Consider the following 18,287-nt stretch of genomic DNA (forward strand, 5'->3'; position numbering starts at 1 on the left):
TTTGTTTGTTTTCTCCCAACACTGCATGGTTCCTGGTGTTTCATTTCAGGTCTGATTTTTCAAGTAATTTTTCATGTAGCAGGATTGCCTGTATGCTGGCCATCTCAGTAACATGGAACTACTTCCAGGCACCTGTAGGAAAACTGCAATTTCCTGGAAGCATATTTAAATTATTTTCTGTTCAAAGGGAAAAAGAACAACTCCAACAAATGACTGCTTTCTTTTTCATGGAAAAGGTCAGTCTTTATTGTATTGCTTTCATATCTGTACATAGGAACATGAGCTTAAACAATCTCCAAAGTATCTGGTTAGATAATCTGACATATAAAATTCAGTGTCTGATCTATTTCAAAGCTCATGATTAAAATAAAATATCTTGCTAGCACAGCTCTTGCCATAATACTACCCTGAACAGAACCTTCTTGAAGCACTCCTGGATATATTCCCCTGAGAGATCACTGATCCGGAACTACTGGCTGGTCTAGTTTTCAATGTGCAATTGCAAAACTTGCTTAAGCAGTATGTAGAGCGTGTCCATTTAGATGACATGGTATTTATTCAAAAGTTTATCAAAACTGAGTAACATCTTGATTTTCTGTTGTAAGAGAACATAGCTTACATTACTTGTTCACACAGTCCATCCCAGAATTACCTATGGAAGCCCAGAACTGTACGTGAATCACTGCAGGTCAGGTAGTGCACACTCAAGAGGCAATGACCATGGGAAAAAATCACGGCTGACAAGTTTTGATAACAACTCTTCTTGTTGTCCCCTTGTCCTTCTTTTCATCTCTACATTTCAGAGTATAGTTTCTTTCCATAACTTGATCCATTAACCTGGTCATAATCCATTTCAGGTGTTTAATGCATCTGTTTAAAAAGAAACACATAACAAATACAGAGTAACCCACTAGACCTGAACTGAACAGAGAAGTCAGTGTTTATGTTAGATACAGCACCGTGCTGTTTCTTATAAATAAATAAATAAATAAAAATCCAAATTTTCATGACCATGGATAGTAATTATTTGAGAAGTAAGGGCCTGATTAACGTTTCAGTGAAATCTGTGTAACAGTTCCTGTTAAAGAGCACATCAGTCCTTAGCGTAATTTTAATGTAGGCATGAAGCTATTGGTTTGAGGGGTATGAGAACAAGCAGTCAACCACAGTCCATCAGGTCAATTAGTAAGGGCTGCTCCTAGGAGAGCAACCAGGCTTGACATGCCGGGGAATAGACTATTTTATGCTAGGTTTGATATCACTTTACATATCTCTTACTAAAAACTGATTTTTGAATCGTCTATATCTTCTTAATGACGCTATTCCTTAGGTGGTATAATTGTGTTAATCATGCGCTGCTTACATTTGACGCAGCCTCTGATTTTGGTCACTTTCTCTTTTTCTTTCTCTAGAGTCACTTTGTTCAAAGCATTTTGGATCCACCAGTAAGTAATTTATAGAGTTAAGTAACATGTTGGAGCAACTTCTTGGACTAACTGACAAGGAAAATTGCTACTGTTTTGCTTTATCGCAGTGTACCTTATTTACCTTGGTTGGCTCCAAGTATCTGACAGGTATTAAGAGGTGATTTTTACCATCATCAGAGCCTGAAAAAGCCTTCTTCAAGCCGAACCAGAGCTGTGGATGTGCTGGACAGTGGTGACAGGACCCATTTGGTCCTGTGATCTTACAGGTGACTTTAACACAGAGCAGGATGGTGCAGCTCAGAGTGGGGATGAGTCTTTGTCAAAGAAGAGTTTTGGGGGTACAGGAAACCGAGAGCAGGTCCCTGGTAGCCAGCAGCTCAGGAGAAGATCTGTGCTCTGCAGAACAAGTCTCTGGAAGGACAGCTCTTCCCTCCTTCCCCTCTTACAGATCTTATAGGCCTCCTGCACAGCATGTAAAGGCAGGGGACCCTACACAGTAAAGATGTTCATCTGGTTGTAAAATGGGAGTTTGTGGTACAAAGCTGTAGCTGGGGATCTTAACGGGCGTTCTAACAGATCTGCTTTACATCATGGAGCAGACCATCATCTATTCACAGATCATGGAGCTCTCTGAATAGGCTCTCACTGGGCTGCAGGGCAAAACAGCCTCTCTCCTGGTCACTTTCTGTGCTTGGCGTGGTGGCTCAGCAGGTCATTTTGCCCTGCCAACCCAGTCCTCTAGCACACGGGTCCTGAGGCAGAAAGATTGCCATGAGTTCAGGTGCAGAAGACAAAGCAGACTCTGTGAGGAGTCTGAATGAAGAATGAAATGCAATTGTCACATGTTCTAGATGAGCATGGAGAGACTGAGGAACATGGTATCGTTAACAAATTAATTACAGAAAGCTGTAAAGCAAACAGGTTCACAGAATCACAGAATTTCTAGGTTGGAAGAGACCTCAAGATCATCGAGTCCAACCTCTGACCTAACGCTAGCAGTCCCCACTAAACCATATCCCTAAGCTCTACATCTAAACGTCTTTTGAAGACTTCCAGGGATGGTGACTCCACCACTTCCCTGGGCAGCCTGGGCAGCCTGTTCCAATGCCACAGGTTGACACAGGGAGAAAGGTTCTTTTATGGATTGAAAGCGTATGAAAAGATTGAAGTAAAGAACAGAGCTTGATAGGAAAGAAGTCAGTAGCAGGGTATGCCAGAGAACAGTTTTTATTCAACAACACCATTAGTGGGTCAGAGAAGAGAATGAACAGAGAAACCTCCACGACTGCAGAAAATAAGCTCTTGCAGATATTCAGATGATGATAGCAAAGAACCCCAGAAGGACCTCATGACGTCGAATGGGCAAAAGGCTGCAGGTGACTTTACTTAACGGTAATATAATGCAATTACAGACAAATACTTTGCACCTGCCTACATGATGCAGAAGTTGTAGCTGGCAATTACAACTAATAATCACTACTGACAAGACCCTGAAGTCCCTATCTCAGCAGTGGCACCTAAAAAAACCACTGCTAAAAAACTTTGGGCATCATCATGAAGGATAGTGAGAACAAGAAAACAAGAGCCATATAAAGCCATTGTGTGCCTACATCAGGAGCATTATGTGCACTTCTGGTCCTGTATTTCAAGAAGTGGAGCAAAGAAGGTAAAGATAAGAACATCTGAAAAGATCGAGGGAAGGGAGGGAGCAGCTCATCTCAGTCTTAAGAGGTAGAGAGAAGGAATTGGAAAACAGTTGCTAAAGGGCTGGGCAGCAGTGTGCCCTCTAACATCCCTGGTTCTTCCATTGTGGAGTATGAAAAGTACAAAGGGAACAGGCTGCAGATTTCAGTCATATTTATGTGTGGTCTCAAATGGCATCTCCTGCCAGTGTCAGAGCTGGAACATGAAGCCAGGTGATTTTGGTCTGACTCATCACAGCACTTCCTATGTTCCTGTTTGCTACCTAGTAGATACTAAGACATGAACACAGAACACTTCTGTGTCCATGAGGCCCTTCTATCAAATGTTAATCAGCTGCAACACCCTGCTAACAGTAATCATATATGCTCAATATCCTTATTTATCGTCCATATTTCTTAAACTAAGGGGAAACAGTTGTTCTAATGGGTTACTCACTTGAAGTTTATCTGATCGCTTTCCAAACTCAACTAAAACCAGCAGATAGTTCAGACATTGTTAGTGTTCTGCATTGTGGATTGAAACCAAGGCTGACTTAAAAATAGCACTGCAAAATGTATTGGGCTTCCAAATAAAAGCATAAAGCTAACTGAAGTTTCAAATAATGCCGCAGGGTTGCTAGTCCCAGACAGTAATTTGTAGTGGCAGATATTAAATGGTGTGTGAATGATACACTTGACCAGGATATTCAATCTTGCCTTTCTATTCTGCCAGTTAGAAGCCTGTTCTTCAAATTTCATGTGAACCTAATTCTTAACAGAAAACTTCCAAAATTTCCCTAAAAATGGAAAACAAAAAGGCTAGCAACTCTTTTTTCAAATTTCAGATCCAACAGCTTAAAAACCCTTGTAAGCATTTAATAATGCAGCTGTTAGAGCACAACTCCAGCATTAAAAGAAGAAACTCAGTCATGGATTTGGGCTGGACCAAAGGAAACGCAGTGACTCTGTTCTGCATCCTGACATTGTCTGCCATCTATTTCCTGACTTCCCAAAAGAATGTGTTTCTGATACCACCTCCTGTTTGGGCTGTAGTACCTGAGCAAGCCTTGGCTCTTTTCTTCTGGCCCTTCAAAAACTAGTCTTACTTCAAAGAATAAATAGTCTTAGGTCACCTACTAGAGCTTTACACAGCGATAAATCATTTGTGCATATGATTATTTTCCATTATATCTGTACTTCCATATATGGGTCCCATTAGTCTCTGCCTGTATTATCACGGTTGGATGGAGTATACAACTCCCCCAGAAGAGGAATCAGGTTCTCTGCCTTCTGAACAGAACATGAGTGACCAAAACCCTCTTCTCCATGTGCTGTGCCAAAGGAGAAAAATGCTGTTTAGCAATAGGGAAGAGATGCCCTTCCCAGGCTGTAGGAAAGTTCATCCATAGCAGGTGACCTTCCCCATAGCAGGTGACAAAACTGATGCTTCTCAGTGCCCATCTCCAGCGCCAAGAGTGAATTGGTTGGTCCACAGCAAAAGAAGAGTCTGAGCAGTGGGACTTCTCTCAGCCACTGGTTGCAGCTGAATTTTTCCTCCCCATTTCCACTGGTCCCACTCCACTCAAAACCCTTCTATCAAGCCTCAAAAGGGCAGGTTCTTAATCCCCTAATATCTGATACAGAGAGTATCATTCAAATTCTTCAAATATTTTTTCCCAAGCTTGTGGCCAGACAAAACACTCGAGCTTGCATAACTGGAAAGAGAGAGACAATATGAAAGTTTCCTTGAAGAAATGGAAAGACTTAGCTATTTCTGTGCACTATCTAATTCTTTGGGACACTTGTACTCTGTATTAATTACAATCATCATGAAGGAAGAAATACAAAGAGTTGGAATGGTCAAGTATACATCCTAAACTTTTCTAAACAAATTATTCTTCTGTTTTAGGATTGCTAGTTGCCATTTGACTAATAGCATTTTGCTAGTTCTCTGGAGGAAACAAACACAAAGAATTATATTGAATTCATTTTTTAATTCTTTTGGCAGCTTAAAACTAGTAACTGGATATTATCACCTGCTATTAAAGCAAACTGATTAAACTTCATTTTATAGAGAAGAACTAAAGAAATTAGATTATAAAAAAATATTTAAAATCACCTGTGGCTGGGGGTTTTAACAAATTAAATACTCAGACCTTAAGTGTTTCTATCTTAAGCTAAATGCCTCTTCTTTTTCTGTGCCTTATTTTAATTCATGTTATTAACAGCAGCTGCTAGAAAACTTTATAAAAAATCTGCCTGCTCCTTTGCATTATATTACCAAAGACATTTGATAGAAAATCACTTAGGACTGTGCCTGGCTATGGTTAACGAGGTTGAATGGCTAGTTCATTAGTTAACCATGATTTTGTCTTTCTTCCATCTAGGATGGAACTCCTGTTAAGAACAGCTGGAGTACAATAGCCTTTACAACAGAGCTGCCAGGCAAGTTTGAACATTCAACTTCTGTTAATTTTAGTAATGCCTAAGAGTTTAAAACATACAGTTCTAAAAATTCCATCTATTGCTCTTAAACCTGTCATTACTATAACTGATAACAAAATGGACAAATTGTGCATATCATGAAGTCAATGAGTCACTTTTTTTTCCACATGAAGATTTCTACAAATAAGGGAAGAACCCAGTGAAAAATTAAAAGGAAAAAAAAAACAACAACAAAAACAAAACAAAACAAACAAACAAACAAAAACAACAATCACTGCTCATTATTTTTACAATTCCAAATCAGGAGCTGGTTTCTAATACATTTATGTGCATCTTAGCACTGCCAGTGATAATGTTCTTCTGATCTGTTCCTTTATGTGGCATTCTGTTTTAGAAATGGAACAGAGACATAAGTGTGTTAAGCTCATAGAAGCCACCAGCGGAGATGAAGGAAGGAGTCCAGCATGCTTCTTTCCCTCTCCACTGGGCCGTACTGCCTCTTACATATGCTGAACCTTCGTTTCCATTTGGCACTATTTGATCAGCTAGTGAGTACAGCTATTTCTTTGACTGATTCAGGATTTACATGTTGGCAAAGAGCAGAAGTCCTGAGTCAGAAGCTTTTGAGTGCTGGATTCTGCTCACTAAAGGCATACATCAAAATTTACCTTGATAATTCCAGTATTTCCTATTTGGTTTTCATTATTGATTACTCCTGCTCATTTTCTTTCTGATTAGAGTACTTTGTGATGAGTCACATCTGATTTTAAAACAGTACAAAGAGAACAGTCATACAACCTTATTCCAGGAGACTTCAAATATAATGAAGAATCTGGCACACTCAAGCTAAAACAGGAGATGACATGAGTAAGCTCAATTCTGCTGAGGTTACACAAATAGAATTCTCCATTTGAATAGGATAGGAAGCTTCTTCGAGCTGCTTAGTTGTCTATCTTCAACCTCTGCCACCAATTATGCTTAGAACAGAATTTTGCTCCTTTTGGGTTTATTCAGCTGAGGTTTTCATTGCAAGAGAGCAGAACTTTTCTGATCTATATGCTCTTTGATACTAAATAAGCCTTTCCACACTGCGCAGAATTGCCTCTTAAGGTTTTCTCCCATTGTCTCTCTGTTTGTGCATGCCATTCACCTCCTGGGTGGAAGGCAGCACTTTCTAAAAGCAAGGAGCACACTTGCAAGGTTTCAGCTAGGGCTAATCATAGCTTTTTAGTTGTTCTCGATAATCACTGGTGAGTCACATGAAGAACACTACTCTTACACTTTATGCAGTGAGTGATGCCTATATATTTCTAATCTCTCCTTATAAAACTAAGACCCACTCTTCCTGCAGTGTCTGATGAATCCTCAGTACTTCTGGGTCGAAGCAAACATGGCAAGCCTCCCTAAGCCTATGGCTTAACATGGGGAACTGGTGGTGACAAATGTCACAGAGCTGTGACAAACTCTGTAACCAGGATATTAACACAAATTCCTTTCCATGGTGACATGCTGAGTCTTTGCCTTGTGGCTAAATAATTATGCAATTTGTGGCCTGGTTGCCAAACATATAATTAAGTATATTAATAGATGGTTGACACCATTCCTCACAACATTCTCCTCAAGAAACTGGCTGCTCGTGGCTTGGACTGGCGTACACTTCATTGGGTTAGAAACTGGCTGGATAACTGGGCCCAAAGAGTTGTGGTAAATGGAGTCAAGTCCAGTTGGAGGCCTGTCACTAGTGGCGTTCCCCAGGGCTCAGTACTGGGTCCGGTCCTCTTTAATATCTTCATCGATGATCTGGACGAGGGGATCGAGTACACCCTCAGTAAGTTTGCAGATGATACCAAGTTAGGTGTGTGTGTCGATCTGTGCGAGGGTAGGAAGGCTCTGCAGGAGGATCTGGATAGGCTGGACTGAGGGGCTGAGGCCAACTGCATGAAGTTCAACAAGGCCAAGTGCCTGGTCCTGCACCTGGGGCACAACAACCCCAAGCAGAGCTACAGGCTGGGAGATGAGTGGTTGGTAAGCTGCCAGGCAGAGAAGGACCTGGGAGTGATGGTGGATAGTCGGCTGAATATGAGCCATCAGTGTGCTCAGGTGGCCAAGAAGGCCAACACCATCCTGGCTTGTATAAGCAGCAGCATGGCCAGCAGGGCTAGGGAAGTGATTGTCCCCCTGTACTCGGCTCTGGTGAGGCCGCACCTTGAGTACTGTGTTCAGTTTTGGGCCCCTCGCTACAAGAAGGACGTGGAGGTGCTTGAGCGAGTCCAGAGAAGGGTGACCAAGCTGGTGAGGGGTCTGGAGAACAAGTCTGACGAGGAGCGGCTGAGGGAGCTGGGCTTGTTCAGCCTGGAGAAGAGAAGGCTCAGGGGTGACCTTATTGCTCTCTACAGGTACCTTAAAGGAGGCTGTAGCGAGGTGGGGGTTGGTCTGTTCTCCCACGTGCCTGGTGACAGGACAAGGGGGAATGGGCTAAAGTTGTGCCAGGGGAGGTTTAGGTTGGATATTAGGAAAAACTTCTTTACAAAAAGGATTGTTAGGCATTGGAATGGGCTGCCCAGAGAAGTGGTTGAGTCACCATCCCTGGAGGTCTTTAAAAGACGTTTAGATGTTGAACTTAGCGATATGGTTTAGTGGAGGACTGGTTAGTGTTAGGTCAGAGATTGGACTAGGTGATCTTGGAGGTCTCTTCCAACCTAGACGATTCTGTGATTCTGTGAAATAAAGTGCAGCAATAGCATGTTTTTTGTTCTCTAGTATTTATCTAATATCTCTAATCTAATACAATTGATCTAACTTAAAAGATTTGTGATTTGATTCTCAGTGGAAACAATAATCTAACATGCCAATTTCCAAACCAAAGGTCAAGGCTACAGTTAGTCCTTGTGCAGAGCTCCATCACCTCAAGATGGAGCATGGGCTAAGGCTTACTTCTGAGCTCTGTGAAGGCATTTGCATTTCCACATATAGAGGTGACATTGTTTTAAATTGAGAATATAGAGTAATTTGCAGAGCTTCTCATCCTATTAACATGAAGGCAAATTTTAAGATGCCCATATACATGCATTGAACAGAATTGTGCCTGATCCTGTGTTGTATTGAACTGTGTAGCAGGAAAAATCCACAGAGTAAGCTTTATGTGTGTTGTTCTCCTTAGGTCTTCCTGAAAACTATATGCAGCTCATCATAACAAATCCTAGTCAGCATATAAGTGATCCCTTAATCCCTTACTAATTGTTAGTATTTTTAATTATTTTTCAATATTTTTCATTAGATTACATTGGAGTTTTAAGATCTGGGGTTTGGGAAAAGGTATTTTTGGGTAGCAAAGGGTTAGGACTTTTTGCACCAAAGGTTTTGCTTAAATTTCCATTATTATGCACTTCTTTCCTGGAAGACAGGAGATACTGGTTTGAATGGTACTTAGGAAGACTTTTGAATTGCATTGTCTGTGTTCTGAGCCTGGATGTTATATGCCCAACTGAAAAGGGAGAGGAGGAGACAGCTACAAGAAGTAGCCAACAGTGTCGTGCAGGGAGTTGAGTTCTGCTACAGATCTTTGGGACTGCCAAAAATTATTCTAACCCAGTAGTCTGGGATGGACCACCAAATGTGTGTACACACACTTTTATTTGTAATAACTGTTTGTGGGGGAATTTCTTCAGTAGCAGCACAAATCTTTTCTCCCCATGCTCCCACTTGCCTTTGACCAAGCTTTGCTCAGATGTGTTTGTGCAATCAATATTAATCCAACACCACCAATTTCCATTTTATATGTTCTAAACTATTGATCAAAAACTGCTACCATTGCTTTATATGGAATCTTAACAGAAATATTTAGGAAGATAGTTTTAACCTGTATGATGGACAGTATTACAGAAAAGGTTTTGTTTTGTTTTTAAATTGGAAGATTGATAAAAATAGCTTGATGTCACATGGTATTTGTATAATATGTTCACCAAGGTTATGTCTGCAACCTTAGAACAGAATTTCTTATTTCCCTATTTTCAAACAGAAAGTTAAAAAGGTATCCTAAACTGATTTTCAAACTTACAGCCAATATTTTGCTAAGAAATTATACTGGCAGATTTGCTAACACATTTTTATTTAAACTGTGAATGTTTTCATTAACATACACTTGGCACAGAGTGTCCCAGCTGGAAATACTGATTCGCTTCCCAACTGCATTTCAGTGGTTTAAAACGCCAAAATCCTTACAACGTTCCCAGGCTTCCAACATCGCTCAGAAGTACAGAACAAATTGATCAAGCAAACCCTGAGGCTGCGATAAACGTGAGAACGGTCAGCTGGGTGGTTTCATGTTATCTAAGTGCAGTTATTAAAGGGCGGCTATTTAAAATGTGTTTATGAGCAGTGTGTGACCTCCGGTGTATGGGTAAATACTGCCCTGCGTTATCACTTCCATTCGGCGCTGCTCTAAGACCCGATTAGCGAAGTTGTTGCCCGGCTGCAAACCCCACACGGGCAGGAAGAGCCCCGGGGACGTGCAGCCCCGGCCCCCAGCCCGCTCCGCGCACCCGGCAGGGCGGCGGGGCTGTTCCCTGTGCCCGGCCCGGCCCCGGGAGCCCGGCAGCCGAGAGGAGCTGGCGGCAGTGACTTACTTGCCCTGCGAGCCCTCCGTTTGCTGCCGGCTCCCCTGCGGCGTCCCGAAGGGCAGGGGCCGCTCGGGTGGAGCGGGGGCATCCCGGGAAGCCCGCTCCGCAGCCGCCCCGGGGCGTCACTCCAGGTAGCCGTCAAAGACATCCAGCTCGCCGTCCGTCTCGTAGAGCACGGAGCCCGGCTCGGAGAACACTCCCAGGTCCAGCAGAGCCTGGTCCACGTCCTCGGGCAGGAAGACGATGCCCACGTTGAGGACGATATACTCCATCAGGAAGGCATAGTACAGGATCAGCACGTTGACGAAGAACAAACCCACGTAGAACATATAGGGCAGCGCCAGCAGCGCATGGAAGGCCCAGGACTCCAGCGCATCCAGCCGTGCCGACACAGCGGCGGGCATGCAGCTGTGGGGGGCCGCGCTCCGCAGCCTCGCCGGGGGGGCAGGGGGACGAAGGGGGCGAAACGCCGGGGCCGGAGCCCGATGCGGACCCCGCAGAGAGGCCGAGCCCGGCGAACCCGGCTTGAGCGCGGTGCCGCAGCCCTGCCGCTGGCAGGAGGCGCTCCAGGGGCAGCCCTGGCCCGGCTGCCGCAGTCCCGCCGCGCCGCCCGCCCTCCCGCTTGGCGGCTCGGCTCGGCGGGCGCGCTCCCGTGCGCAGGGCCGAGCCCAGGCCCGCCGACACGGCCCGGCCCCAGTGCTACCGCCCCCGGGGACCGAGGGGCGCCCCCGTCCCTCAGCGGCGCGCAACGAGGCGCTGCCGTTCGTCAGCAGGGCTCTGCCGGTATCAAAGTACGATCAAAGACACCACTACAAACTTTTTTTTTTTTTTTTTTTTTTTTACGAGATTTAATTTCTTCAGCTATTTAAGGAATTCAATTGACGCGGATCTCCCCCAGCCAGCTGCCACTAACGTTCCCACTCCCCTTGTCCCGCTTTAAACCAGGCAGTGTAAGCCCAGACGGGCGGTGCAGACCAAAAGCCCTCGGCAGAGGGCACGGCACCGCCAGCCCCATCCAAGCCCCATCTCCATTCCCGTGCCACCCGGCGCCCGGACCGGCTTCTCCCCGTCCGTCACGACCCGCGCGCCCTGAGGGTACGCCGGCGCCGAGCCCCCCACTCGTAATGGCGGAGGGGCAGCCCTCGGCGCGCCGCGCTGTCTGCTGGGAGTTGAAGTCCCCGCAGCGCCGCCGGGCCCGGGGTCCAGGCCTCGCTTCCCGGCGTGCCCCGGCCGCGCGTGCGCCCTGCCGGCCGTGCTGTGCGCCGGGGGCCCCGCGGCACCCGTCCCCCGTGCCCGCCGCGCTATGGAGCCCTAGGGGCCGCCGCCGCCATGTTCGGCCGCTCCCGCAGCTGGGTGGGCGGCGGGCACGGGAAGGCCGCCCGCAGCATCCACTCCTTGGACCACCTCAAGTGAGAGCGGGGGGCCGGGAGGGACGGGGATGCCCCCCGGTTTCGGGGGGGGGTGGCGGGCCGGGCTGCTTTCCTCAGGAGCTGGCAGCGGGGCTGTCCGTCTTCGCCTCCAGCTCCCCTCGGGGCAGGCGCGGTTCCGTACTGGGAGGTCGGGATCGTGGCCGCGACGTGTGTGGCTTCAGTCCTGACAAGCCCACGGCCTTCTGCGTAGTGGTAGGAGCAATAAGGAAGAAATCTGTGGTGCTTCCTGAGACAGCCGTCGGCCTGTGGGCGGCCGGGCCCAGGCCCGGTGCTGTGGGGCCTGGGGAGTGAGCTGCTGGCAGCTGTACAGCTGTTGGGTTGGGGCATGGTAACGCTGGTCTCTGGAACCCGGAATCCTGGCGTCATTGCTGACTGCAGAACGGGTGGGAGAGTGTTTTCTGGCTCTGCCGCTGGAGAGGTGAAGCAGTTTCCAAGTCACTGATCAGTTCAGAGGGGCCTGGTGCTGGCAGAATAATGAGGTCTGCTGTAATAGTTTTTTGGTCTATTGAGCGAGGGAAGACGAGCATCGAGAGGGGAAGCTTTTTCTAAATGAAATTGCAGTGAATGCAGAGCTCTTTGAGAAATGTGTGGCTGGTAGTTTTTGATGATTAGTCAGAGTACAAGGGGTTTTGAATGGGCTCTGGACACTAAAGAGCAGGATATACAGGATTGGGATCTCACAATTACTTTATCAAGGTGATGTATGGATTTTGGTCCTTATCTCTAAACTGGAGATTTGTGCAAAACCAGCAAGACTAAACTGCAGTGCAGAACTCTAGCAGAGACAGGGAAATGAAGTCAATAAATACAAGGTAGTGTAGCTGATGTGGCAGTAGCACTGCTGGAAGTAACGTTGAAGGCACACTAGGTCAGACAGAGAAGTCAGTGACTGGCATTGTGAGGAAAAGCTCACACGTAAACATAGGAATGTTCTAATTAATGTACAAGGGGTTGTTACTCTGTACTACTCCGTGCTCGTGGAGCTCTCGTGTGGTCTAGATCTAGTTTTGGTGTTAACGCTTGCAGATAGAGCAAGGGTGCTGATGCATGATGAAGCGGGAAGAAAGAGTTTACATTTAGGAGTTTGGTGAGAGGGGTGTTAGTCTTTCAGGCAAGAAAAATGTGATCAAATATTCTCTTGTAGCCACAGAGGGTAGGACAAGCAATGTCCTGTTTGATTGGCAGCAAAGGAGTGTTAGGCTTATAAGTGTTGTGCTTGTGCTTGACTTCTTACCTGAGAGCTGAAGTATGTAGTTCTCTACTAAAATACTAGTATGGGGTGGGTTTATTATGTATGTTTTCTTTAATTGTGAGATCTGAAATAGTATGTAAAGGAGAGGGCAGCCAGTACCTTCAACCTGTTCAGATTGTGTATGTTAGAAGTGTTAATTTAGGTAGCTTGTATGAATTTCAGCTTCTAGCCAAATGTCAGCAGCAGAGGTAGCTGCCTAGTAGTAAGTGAAATCTGGGGCTTCTCGAGGGTAGCAGGCAGAGTACATAAAACAACAGAGAAAAGAGAGCAAAGAGCCTTCATGTCAGGGGCATGTCTTGATGAGCTTGCTTGCTTGTGAGCTCTGTTTTTAACTCTGTCAGAAACATATGTTGAGTTACTTGTGAGAGAGTTGAGTAGAACATACCAACCTTGATATTAAAAATTAGCTTAGCCTATAGAAAGTGTATCATGCTAGGTTACAAGAGCGGAGTTAACTTGGGCTGTCCCTAGGGGAATGCTTTCTTCTTCTTTAACATGCATAAATTTAGTTTAAATTGTAAAAAAAAAAAAAAAAAAAAAAAAGTCTGTTTAGTACTACTGAGAGAATTACTGCCTTTTGTCAACAAATGTTCAATCTGGAACTACCTTTCCTATCAGTTTTAATACAGTTTGAAACTTGCTTCTGCAATTCAGTTCAGTTCAGTTTACTGGTCTGCAAGCATGCCACAGATCAGCTTGGCTAAAGACAGGTTGGGAAGCTGTTTATGTGGGGGCTTTTGGTATGGTCTTCTTGCCCAGTGGATATAGTTGCAGTTTGATCCAGTTTTCTAATACCTTGCTGTACTGAGCTCTAGAGAGGCTATGAAATGTTATTGTGCCCTGCTTGAGTGCTTCAGACTATTATTTTTCAGAACACTTGCCACTTCTGTGCTGTTTGGGTAGTAATTGGAATTGTGGTAATGTATAAGGAGGAAGTGTTAGTATTCTGGAAACAGCACCAGTGTTAGTGCCTGCTTGTGCAGTCTAAAATGAGAGTCGGTATGAGATTGCCTGAATCTACTTCTTAGGGGTGGCATCCAGCAGTTTAAAGTGAGCCCTCTTTTTCCCCTTTGTATAACCCTCGTGTAGGTCAGGGCTCCTTACAGTAATCCTCAGCTGCTGCCTGTGATAGTCGCTCTACACCTCTTCTGCAGCTCTTTGCTTTCAAAGCTGTGACCTGCAGTTAAAATAACAAAGTCTTTCATACTCCTCAGCTGAGGATAGTCCGATCTCGGTAGATGTGCAGTCAAACCTACTTGAGAAGCAACTTCTTTCTCTTTGCCCACCTATCTACAGACTTTAACTTTACATTGGAGTGGATGAAGAGGATATATGCCATTTAGTCCAGTATTTAAGTAGTAATATCTTAAACTCAACCATCTCTGAAGTGTTCAGCTGAATTTTGCCTGGGTTTTTCCAGCTGGAGTGAAAGGCTCCAGGGTTTAGGCTTAGTATCTTTGTTTCTAGACACAAATAACATCTTTTCCCATCTCTGAGTCTGTAAGAGGTATTCTGCAGAGCTCTGTTGTTACCTTCCAGTGCATTTCTCCGTGTTTTTTCTGTGCTTGGTATTTTAATTGTATCCTGTTTGCACGCTATTTTTTTTTTTACGTGAGAGGTGTGTGCTAAACATTTTTCACAACTTGGTCACATGCAGTGTCTATGAAGAGGTATGGCTGAAGACCTGTTTCACAGTTGATTCATTTCCTGAAGTCCATGCTCTGCATTGTTTCCTCTGCAAGAACAACAACTAATTACATAGTTAAAGGCAACACGAAGAAGCAAATGCCATATGGTTAAATCTGGGGTTTGTCCATTTGGGTGCTTGACTTCCTGAACTCTTAGGTTTTAATGCATTTTTGTAAACAGTAAATAGAAAAGTCATTAATACAACTTAGTGTACTCATGAACTGTTGTAGAAAGTTGTGGCTTGAGCATGGTTTCTTAACAGAAAAACATTCAGAATCTTGTCTGTCCTGTTAAACTGCTGGCAAAGTCCCTTACCCGTTGCAGTGGTATCATGGTGCTCTGACGCTTCCTGCATGTTATTTTATTAGAAGTTATTTTTGGTTGAACCCAAAGCCTTCAGATGTATAGCGTGACAGAGGTGACGAACGCCTCTTCTGTGAGGGCTTAGCATTTTGGAGCACAAACAACTTATTTGAAATCACTGTGTAAAGACAGACTTTATAAGAATATTAAAAATACTGAGTTTATGTGAGACTTTATATTCTCATGTTACAGTATGTTACGTGTCTTGTAAGAGGAATGAGTTTATTCATACTTTCTCATTCATTTTCAAGTAAATGGATAAAGGAGTAGCTTGACAGTGAAGCATGTGTTTTCTTTATGTGTGTCAGCATGTTAGCAAATCAAGGGAATCTTCAATGATATCAAGGAAATTGCCAGGAATACATTAAGCCCAAATTAACCAAATATTTCTTGCTTTTCAGAAGTCTGTGATGTTCTACATTTGGTAGGCACCTGAGGTTAGGCCATGGCACACAAGTCTTCCCATTTTTTAACTGATCACAGTTCTGCTGTTGGAGTGATTCCCAAGTATTCCAAGTTTCAGTAATGTAACTTGTTAATGAGAAATATATACAAAAATGCTCACATCTATGAACATTTGACTTCAAATAAAGAGGATAAAGCAGGTGTAGTGTCATATTTGAAAACTACATTGTTTCAAGAAAAATAATTTTTTATACAGATTGCTGCAGAATGAACTGTCTTGATTTACTGGCTTCAGCCATCTGCTCTTCCCCTGATTGATGCATGCTCAGAGCAGTGACTTTGTTTGTGCTCCGTGTTGTGGTTCCCTGTCCTGATGACAGGTACAGTGCAACAATGGGGAGGTTTTGCAAGAACCGAGTACTGTGTGCTCTGCTGGAGAGTCTTGGCAATTCTCAAGGGTGGTTAGGCTTAGACTGCCACCTTCGCTGCGGCCCAGCACACTGCCAGTTCCACAGAAGGAACCTGAAGATGTGATCCTCAGATTAATTGCAGGGGATTTGCAGGGGCTGTTTGAGTTGCTGCTTAGTGACTCATGCAGTTGTACAGCATGTGTTTTGGCTGTGTGAGAGCTGTGGATCAACGTTTCCCTGAATGGTTTCAATGTGACCAGATTCAGTCCTGGATTTGGAAAGCAAGTATTGATTCGTGAGAGGGAAAGGAGTGTAAAGAGAATTTCTCTCTTTTCCCCCTCCTGCCATATCTTCCTTTTCTCTTCCTACTTCCTCCACTGCCTGGCAGGGTAACCTTTAATGCTGTGTAGGCTTTAGCACATTGCTGATTGTGCAGGGAGGGAAGAGAGCATCAAGATTGTGGATAGTGAACTCTCACGAGCTGTTTGTTCATCTCTTGGTTTCCTTGTATAGTACTCAACACATTAACAGCCTTACTTGATCATTAGGTGGCAGCAAGATCAGCAAGCATTTTCCCATGAAAGCACAATAAACTTTTCTGCAATCGCTTCTGGTTCATGCCTGGCTGGGAACAAGTCACGTGAAACTCTGGCCAACGGAGCAGCAGCTCAGTTACTGGTTGAAGATTCCCCAGCACATGCAAGTTTTAAGTAAACTGGAAGTATGAACAAACTTTACTTTCTTGATTTCAAGCATGAAAGAGATTCCGCCACTGTTTACCATCTTGTTTTGTTCTCCTAAGCCTGACAAGTAGTTGGAACAGCCTGATAGTATGTTCAGGTAAAATGGCTTTGCCTTGTACCATTACTCAGAGTGTTAGTGTAGATAAAATTGATGGGAAACATTGGTTTTTAAACTGCAATTCCATGTCTGATTTTGACCTAAATTTCTGAATGTAATGCAAACCAGATACTTAGAAATCCTGTTCTAGAAGTACATAGTGTTTCCTGGAACAATGCAGTAGCTGGGCAAAACCAGCATTTTTATCTTAGTTGCTTGAGGTCTTCGGGTGTGTTGCTTAAAAATTGTCTTCTTGGGCTTCTAAATTAGTGCATCGTACTAGGAAGATTCTTAAAACATCAACCTGAATCATTGAGCAGCCTATGTAGAGTCCAAAACAGTAATGGAAGGACTGCCCCAGAGCCAGGATCTGCGGGTAGCTTTCCCAAAAATAGATTCTAGGAGTTCTGATAAATTCCAGTTTTCATGGGAAGGTTGAAAGCATAGAAAGCCTGTCCTCCTTCCTGAACACCTGGGGTATATTTCCCAGATAATCCTGAATGCTCAGGTGTTTCTCGTGGATTTCAGTAGATGGCAGTATAGCAGTACATGATGTACGCTTAGTAAACTAAACTCTTGCAGTGATAAAATGACAGGAAATTTCTCTAATATAGTAGTTTACATTTTTAATATATGTAGTGTGTGTATATATGTAATAATTTAGGTTTTTATTTCATTACTTTGCTAACTGTCTGCCTTTCTTCCATCCATCTTTTTTCTTTACTATTGTTTAAAAGAAAAAAAGTGAGGAAAGGAGCAGTTCTTGTGTTTTAATAAAATTCTCATCCCCATCTTTAGGACAAAAGGAGATAATCTTTAGTGTAATTTATTTTGAAGAAAGAAGAAAAATAGGAAAATATGCTTCCTTGACTAAGCAGAATTCTGAGGTGTTGTAGTGGGTTTACGTGGCAAGGTTTTGGTAGCAGGGGGCCATAGGGGTGGTTTCTGTGAGAAAGATCTAGAAGCTGCCCCATGTTTGGGAAGGGCCCCATTGTTTTCCAGAGCTGAGCCAATAAGCGATGTTGTTTGCGCCTCTGTGAGAGCATATTTAAGACAGGGAAAAAAACGCTGTGCCACACAGCAGCCGGGAGAGTGAAGGGAGTGAGAAACAGCCTTGCAGGTGCCAAGGTCAGTGTAGAAGGAGGGGGAGAGGTGCTCCAGGCGCTGGAGCAGAAGTCCCCTGCAGCCTGTGGTGAGGACCATGGTGAAGCAGGATGTCCCCCTGCAGCCCATGGAGTACCACGGTGGAGCAGGGTTTCATGCTGCAGCCCGTGGAGGAGACCACGGTGGAGCAGGTGGCCCTGCACCGACGGAGGCTGCCACCTGTGGAAGACCCCTGCCGGAGCAGATTCTGGGCTGGACCTGTAGCCCGTGGAGAGGAGCCCACGCAGGAGCAGGTGACCTGGCAGGAGCTGCTGCCCGTAGGGGAGCCAGGTTGGAGCAGTTTTCTCCTGAGGGATGGACCCTGTGGTACGGACCCATATCTGGAGCAGTTCTGGAAGAGCTGCTGCCTGTGGGAAGCCCACGCCGGATCAGTTCATCAAGGACTGCATCCCGTGGGTGGGACCCCACAGCACAGGGGACGAGAGTGACCGAGAAGGAGCGGCAGAGAAGAAGTGCTGTAGACTGACCATAACCCCCATTCCTCCGTTCCCCTGCGCCGCTTGGGGGGAGGAGGTGGAAGAGGGTGGATGGGGGAGGAAGGTGCTTTTGGTTTCTTTCCTT

At 44.8% G+C, this 18,287-nt stretch overlaps 2 protein-coding genes and 1 long non-coding RNA gene across 16 annotated transcripts in view; 2 read left to right on the top strand and 1 right to left on the bottom strand.

Moving 5' to 3' along the window:
• Positions 1-217: 217 nt before the first annotated feature.
• On the bottom strand, positions 218-10,967 carry DEXI (Dexi homolog). Its single transcript, XM_084536570.1, has 2 exons — positions 10,180-10,967; positions 218-870 (listed from the first exon to the last, which is right to left on the bottom strand). Exon 1 carries the CDS (start codon positions 10,575-10,577, stop codon positions 10,296-10,298), a length of 282 nt encoding a protein of 93 aa, XP_084392696.1. The 5' UTR covers positions 10,578-10,967; the 3' UTR covers positions 218-870; positions 10,180-10,295.
• Positions 882-9,935, top strand: LOC311445000. The gene is made up of 3 exons (XR_014698163.1): positions 882-3,093; positions 5,497-5,554; positions 9,751-9,935. It is a non-coding gene; the product is annotated as an uncharacterized lncRNA (long non-coding RNA).
• Positions 10,968-11,004: 37 nt separating the features above from the next.
• CLEC16A (C-type lectin domain containing 16A) overlaps positions 11,005-18,287 on the top strand; it is an 87,865-nt gene continuing 80,582 nt past the window's right edge. For 7 of the 14 annotated variants that reach the window (XR_014698159.1, XR_014698160.1, XR_014698161.1 and 4 more), the window contains exon 1: positions 11,306-11,582. Coding sequence is in view for 9 of the 14 variants with exons in the window: in XM_084536557.1 (XP_084392683.1) it covers positions 11,503-11,582 (80 nt within the window). In the remaining 5 variants the exon portion in view is untranslated. Of the gene's footprint in view, positions 11,269-11,303; positions 11,583-16,270; positions 16,563-18,287 lie in introns of those variants that run through there. The other 7 variants (XR_014698158.1, XM_084536548.1, XM_084536552.1 and 4 more) reach the window with 6 other exon arrangements.

This window comes from Aythya ferina, assembly GCF_964211825.1.
Source record: "Aythya ferina genome assembly, chromosome: 15".
Classification (NCBI taxonomy): Eukaryota; Metazoa; Chordata; class Aves; order Anseriformes; family Anatidae; genus Aythya; species Aythya ferina.